Genomic DNA, 7078 nt, shown 5'->3' with positions numbered 1-7078 from the left:
GAAAGAACGAAGCGAAAATCCTCTAGGCACATAGATCTGAATGTGGGTAAACAAAATGTGGCGACTGCCTGCCCGCAACCTAGAGGAGTTCATTTGTTTGGCACAGTAATCATACCAAGCTGCATACTCTTTACTGTATTAGTTTAGGCAGAATATTGTTTATCTCCATTAACACCAGGCAAACAATTCTCAACTCAAAGTTAAGTTTGGGTATTATAGTCAATATAGGCTGTGGCATATTCTGAAGAAAAGAAAAAACAAGGCTCTCTTTCATTTCAGACAGCATAACTGCATCTCTGGGCTGGATTTCATATCAACAACCACACGATTTGGCATCTCTAGTCTACTACCCTTAATTTACCTACAGACAAAAAAATGTAACGAACTTCTATGTGTTACTGCTACTTACAAGTACATAAATCGGTACTCTACATCATCATGCTTCAGCTTGCTGACACATGCAGTCGGGCATCGGGAGGTTGTATATCGATCCATGCTGTTTCCTGAACCCGAAACCTTTCGATTCACTTTGGCGACGAATATCCTGCATGAAGTGCGTGAAACGATCCCATCTGCAGTCAAAGCAAACAAGTTGGATATCAGAGGTTCCGTTACAGCCTTACATTCTGCTAAATTGTATTTTAGTGTTTACATATAAAATAATATGGACAATAGTTAAAATTCACTATGATTTTCTACAATAATTTATCTCTAAAATTGACTGTCCAAATGGAAACTAGCTAAATGTGGATATCCAGATTAGACGTGGCAAAATTCGGGCCTTCTCCAGCTTCGTCGTGCAATCAGACAACGGTTACTCAAAGCTGACCTGATATCCAGGTTGTCAAAGAGTAGCACCATCTTCCGTTTATCTGGTGTTATTGTCTTTGCATGCCCCCCATACAAATAACGCCTGTGTCCGATCAGGAAATGAGGGAAATTGCTTCCTTGAGTTGTTACAAAGGCTTCGCTCCGTAGACAGACTGTGTAGTCCAATGCTGCCAGTCTGGATGAATGCCCCTGGATATAGGAATGTGAGTCAAAGGTAAGTCTGTCATGGAGATAAGAAATGGCTCTTATCCAACTGTTACCCTCCCTTCAAACTGAACAAGGATTATGCATGCTTGCTGTGAAATAATGTAAGAATGTGAGTCAAAGGTAAGTCTGTCATGGAGATAAGAAATGGCTCTTATCCAACTGTTACCCTCCCTTCAAACTGAACAAGGATTATGCATGCTTGCTGTGAAATAATGTAAGAATGCATCCTTTCTACAGTAACAATTTATGATAGAAACGGAGTAACTAAGGGAGGGGGAAATACCTTGAACTGTGCAAGCTCCTCAGGTGAAGTGAGTGTTTCCTTTGTTTGTAGAAGTGGAAACAACTCTCGAAGAGGAGTCATATACTTCTCAGCATTGTATATTTTACCGGATGCAACGTAGAGTGAGGTAGTATTATCAAACCCCATGCCACGCAGCATCATTCCAACCTGCATAAACCAAACTAGTGAGGAAAAAGAAAAGTTGTACAATGATATCATGTAAATAAGATCTCCTCTTGGCAGCTTGCAGCAAGGCCTATTGGAATATATCTGAAAATTGTGGTGGCAGGATACATTTACCAAAGCTTTAACTCCAGTTTAACTAATCAGTCCACTGAAAAATAAGAAACTATGATAAGGAATTCTAGAAATTGTCTGAAAACATGACGTCCAGCACTACCTACTGTAGTCTGCAATGAAAATGCCTACAAAATGCTTTTTGCACCAATGCACAACACCATAGATGCTATTTGGAGTGTCCAACTGTATTCTCTAACAGTAGATAGCCTGAGGAGTAATGAACATGATGTGAACTCAGGAAAAAAAAACAGAGTAAGGCTCCATTTAGTACTGCAGTGGCAATTTAGAAGCACTTATTATTCTTGGATGTAACAGTTAAGAATATCTTTAGAGAGCTTACTAAAATTGGTAAATGTCCCCCTAACTGGCCCTAGAAGTGTTGCAATACGAGCATACTCAAAACAATTCCAGGGAACTAACATTTCAACCTCTATAGGAGCTAAAGGACATCTCCCATTCCTCCGGTTGGCCTCGGGAATAATCACTCGACCTGGTCGGCGAAACTTCCCTCTCCAGCCCCTTTCACGAGCATTCTCCATTGCAATATTCTCCTTCCAGTCACCGTCATATATACAGCAAGAGAAAGCTACCATATCCTAAAATGCAGCACACATAATCATCATAAAGCTTGGTCTTAGTGAAAAGATTTAATAACAGGCACCAACTAGCATGGCATTGCGTTTGAACCTCTTCAAAGCGAAGATGAACTGACATGTACTTCCCACCAGTCAAAGCACTCTTCTTGATCATTCGGTCAACCATGTTATCTGCAAGAATTCTTATGGGTTCAGAAAATCTCAATGCCTCATAGTTTGCCAAACATCTCAACGCATGGATATTTGATGGAACTGAATTAGCCAATCTATTTGAGAAAGGAGCAATACGCACAGCCCTGTGTCATAGAACAGAAAATGAGCAAAGATATGGTAGTAGCCTTTAGTCACAAGAAGGTGCAACAGGAGCACATACCCTAGCTCCAACAGTTTCGGAAGCACATTTTCTAGGTAGTAATTGTGAGACGAGAAGGCTTTGGTTCTCATATTCGGTATACTGCTGATATTATGGTCAAACTGCACAGAAACATTTTCAGGAAGTTCTTTGACAACCCTTACATGTTTTCGGAGTGTTTCAATAAAATGGTCTTCATCAAAGATATCACCAAATTTGCTGAAAGAAATTATGCAGGAACAAAGAAGAATTATCCTTCTGGAAAAGTGATGAGAAAATCAAAAACTTATATATGACACAGGCATGAGGAGAATAAACTGAAAATATAATCACATATGAAAGAAAACCAACGCTGCATAAAAAGTAACAATTCTTTATTCAATCAATTATTTTCATAGGGATACAGCTTATAAAATGGCAAATGCAAAGATCGATGTGATACTATTGACATTATTGAGGTACATGCTTAACAAGGAACAAAAGAAGAGTGCTGAAAAATGCATTGTTAAAACATAAGCACAAAAGAAATGACACAACAGAAAATAGTGACTTAATAGCACAAAAAAAGAGTGCAGACAAGGGCTTGAAGAGACATAATGAAGTTTCTCTTTTCCACAAGGAAAGGATACTGATCCATTTACTTATCGAGAGCAGATAAACATGGGAAAAGAAAGAATATTTTCACTTATATAATACAGAAAACGCTAACTGAAGTAAATTTGCAACTTAATTATGCAAACGACATTTTTACAAAGCTAGTTCTCAAGAAAGTGACCCAGGGACGCATCTGTTGTATGCCAGTTTCTCCAAATACATCTGTGGATATTCTACAAAGAAGCAAAATAGTTACCTAGAATCACGCCAAACACTATTCAGATGAAAAGCTGGGCTGACAAGAGTTGCATTAAGTAAGCTTGCCACAGCAACAGCATCACAAATCTGTATCGAGACATCTCTGTTAGACTCAGATAAACACTAAAGAGCAAACACGTTGTGAAGTTTGAAATTCAAGTTGGCAGTTGAGACACTAGAAAAAAGAAAAGAATTCTACTCCCTCCGTCCCAAAATGTAAGACGCTTTTTGATACTATCACAGTCTCAAAAAACGTCTTACATTTCGGGACGGAGGGAGTACATATGAAGATCAGTGGAATGCGTAATGACTTTTGAAAGTATTCAGAATTTAGTGGAAGATAAAAGGGTAAGCTGCAACAAAACATGAAACAGCATGTTCATGCAAAAAATAAATTCAAAAAAAAATCCAAGGGAGTCTGTGAAACAGGAATCCAGGGTAATTAATATCGAGCCATGGGTCATTATACTTTTACTTTTTAAAATATACCATTAAAGAAAGGTATTTCGGTACCAACAGTGACTCGTTTCAGTAGTGTATGTAATAAAGATGACTCTGAGGGAATATATCTAGTTGGTCCACGTTCAGTAAGAAATTGATCATGCAACTTACAGAAATGCGTTGCTGATTCAGACCACCATTTGCTTCAATTACGAGAAAACCATTTGAAGGTGGTAACGCTGAAAAGTGTAATGTGGACCATCAATAAAACCTACTTAGCTATTTCGCCTGTTACTACTTATACTAAAGCTGATTCTGACTGGCTGATCTTGGTACATTTGGTATAGAAATTCATAAAAAGCATTTCAAATTTGCACCTGATTGTGTCAATCTCTTTCTGATGCAAGGTACCCATCTCTTTCCAGACTTTTTATAATGGGATGCCATTAGCTGCAATGACCCGGCAAAATCATGTTACATACATATGCGAAGAGTCTATGTATGACTGTAAACTAAAAGAAAAAAAATGTTGTTGGTCACAGTGATCATAGGCATTAAACATGTGTTGTGATTGGATTAGAAGCACTGTAATGCTAAAAATGATCATCATCATGACACCATTGTTACAATCAACAACTGACAGATAAATCCTCTTTGACCTTTAAAGAGCTCCTAATGCCAAGCATCTCCCAAGTTGCAGAACATATTATAGGCCTGCCACATGAAGGGCTGTCACCTTTTTGGCATATGAACATGAAACAGAACTCGCATGCATAAGTAGTACTTCCTCCGTTCACTTTTGTAGGTCGTTTTAGACAACTCAAAATGACTTGTTTTGCACATTGTCTGAAATGTCTTCAAGGTCTTATAAAAGTGAACAGAGGGAGTATTATTTATGCCCTATGTATTGCCATCTCAAGGTGCCAAGTATCTTCATTGGCCTGCAGTAGTGCATTACGTCAATATCAATAAAGGATTCAATGGCTGTCTCCTCCCACAAGCAGCCAAATTCAGTGTTATCAGTGTCACCACCAGTTTCACTAGAGATTAGTAGTAAGCTATGTAGCATTGTATTTGTGTCACAATTCACAAACAGCCAACACAAAACTCGAATGTAATGTGTGGTAAGGCTACAAACAATTTTGGGACGATTTGTAATCAAACTATGAGCATCCAATGGCAAATCAAGGAGTGGACGAGAAAAAATCATCCGACGCACATGACCGGAAGAAAATTTCCACCTGTTTTTTAAGCCAATCCACCCGTTCCGCTGGGAATGGATCGGATAAACATTAAGTCCCTGGGAAGGAGCAAGAACTCACTGGGCTAGGACGAGAGGCGAGGGCACGCATTTCCGGCAGGAGCCGCTCGAACACGAGGTGGCTGCGGTACACCGATCCGGGCGGCGCTGGCGGACGCGGCGCGCCTACCACCACGCGTCCACCACCTGCGCCCAGGCCCGTGCCGTCAGCGCCCAGGAGGAGCACGAGCATAGCCGCCGTGTACGCTAGAGCGAGGAGCAGCACGGTAGCTCGTCGCCGGCGCGCGGCCAGCACGCGGTCCGGGCGCCGCGCCGTACCCTTCGCGCCTTCGCCGCCGCGCATCGACGCCGGCGCCGGCGCCGACGCCAAAGCGATCGCCGGCGGCATCACCGAGAGCGCTCCCGCCGGATCATGCGACGCAAGAGGATGTGATGGAGGAGCGCACGCGAGGGAAATTTTATTTTCTTAGCTGGTTGCGATTGATCACGAACGTTGCGCAAGGAGTGTACTACATCGGTACATGATCGAAGAGAGTGTGTATGATCCAACGCATGAAAAATTAGATCTTTTCGAAAATCCAAATCTGAGCCCGAGCTCATCTGCACCTGCGCTCACCAAAAAAATCAAAATAAATACTAAAAAAATTCAAAAAATTCCGAAAAAAATTGGGTGGTGGACAATTTGATGCGTGAGGTGCGCCCTAATTTTCAAAACATTTGGACTTATGTGCAGCTCTCAGCAAAAAAGACAAATCGGAGGTCTGTAAAAATGTGTACTGTTCATATACTGTTTTGGTTTGATTTGTCTTTTTTGCTGAGAACTGCACATAAGTCCAAATGTTTTGAAAATTGGGGCGCACCTCACGCATCAAATTGTCCACCACCTCAATTTTTTCGGAATTTTTTGAATTTTTCTGAATTTTTTACGAATTTTTTTTTGAACGGGTGCAGATGCACCCGGGCACCGAAACGCCGCACTCAGATCTTTTGCCCTATTTTATATCTCTATTAGATAATTTGCCCCATAAGAGGCTGCCGGGTGGAGCCGGGATCACTAGTCATTGAAACAACTCTGGGGCAAATCATCTCCCCGAGTTCAGGTCAATGTAGCTAACAACAGATTGATAATGTTCGTCCAGAAAGAAAAGAAAAAAGACTGATAACGTTCACCAAGTTCATGTCAACACAACATTAGCGACAATACTGATAATTTTCATTCAGAAGAAAAAAGACCGGTAACGTTCACCAAGTTCACGTTCCCTCCGATTCATAATAAGCATCACAGAGTTGAATATGTGAATAATTTAGTGAATTTCACTAGTTAAGTATGTACTCAAACTTTGACCTAAAATACAATATGGACTGAGCGCATCTCCAACATTGATGGTCACTCCCATCCATCCGGACCAAGCGGTCTGGACCCATTTTATCATCCAACGTGGTACCTCATCGGTCCACGGACCAGCCCGGACGTCCGTTCTTTCACAAACCAGAGGCGAACTAGGGTGCTTTGCGGGCGTCCACACCGTTGGGCAGCACGCGACAGACACCCGGACCCACCCAAAACCCTCTCACTTGCTCACGCCCTTTCCCGAGTGAAGTGGTTGTCGCGCAATCATGCCGATCAGTGCCACTCCAGAGCACCAACGCCGCATCCATGCCGGCCCAGAGCAGACGTGACATCTCACTAGAGCCGGCATTGAAGCGGCGCCGGCCGAAAGTGCCGCACGCATCGCGACCCGGTGTACTCACCTTCTCTTCGGCTCCTCGACGAGCACCAGCTCGCGGAGGAACAAATCATGGCGACCAGGCAAACGACAAGCCCGTCATGACTATGGTGGCGGACGGTCTGGGCTTCCTCGATGAGGAGCAACTGCTGCTCCTGTCCTACTGCGGTGCTCGCGAGATCCACCGCAAGCGGTGGCGGTTGCACGTGTTGCGGGCAGAGAGAGACA

The 7078-nt window shown here is 42.4% G+C and overlaps 1 protein-coding gene across 2 annotated transcripts; it reads right to left on the bottom strand.

Annotated features, from left to right (window-relative positions):
- Nucleotides 1-239: 239 nt before the first annotated feature.
- LOC123094551 (O-fucosyltransferase 9-like) lies at nucleotides 240-5631 on the bottom strand. 2 transcript variants are annotated; one of them, XM_044516527.1, is made up of 10 exons: nucleotides 5185-5631; nucleotides 4240-4312; nucleotides 4034-4101; nucleotides 3420-3508; nucleotides 2591-2827; nucleotides 2309-2513; nucleotides 2050-2217; nucleotides 1322-1489; nucleotides 830-1020; nucleotides 240-572 (listed from the first exon to the last, which is right to left on the bottom strand). In XM_044516527.1, exons 1-10 carry the CDS (start codon nucleotides 5509-5511, stop codon nucleotides 437-439), a joined length of 1662 nt encoding a protein of 553 aa, XP_044372462.1. In that variant the 5' UTR covers nucleotides 5512-5631; the 3' UTR covers nucleotides 240-436. The 2 variants fall into 2 exon arrangements, with proteins under 2 accessions (XP_044372462.1, XP_044372463.1); XM_044516528.1 differs by having other exon boundaries at nucleotides 2591-2788.
- Nucleotides 5632-7078: the final 1447 nt, after the last annotated feature.

This window comes from Triticum aestivum, chromosome 4B (genome assembly GCF_018294505.1).
Source record: "Triticum aestivum cultivar Chinese Spring chromosome 4B, IWGSC CS RefSeq v2.1, whole genome shotgun sequence".
Lineage (NCBI taxonomy): Eukaryota > Viridiplantae > Streptophyta > Magnoliopsida > Poales > Poaceae > Triticum > Triticum aestivum.
Note: the sequence above shows the minus strand (reverse complement) of the source record. Positions and strands in the feature narration are given on the sequence as shown.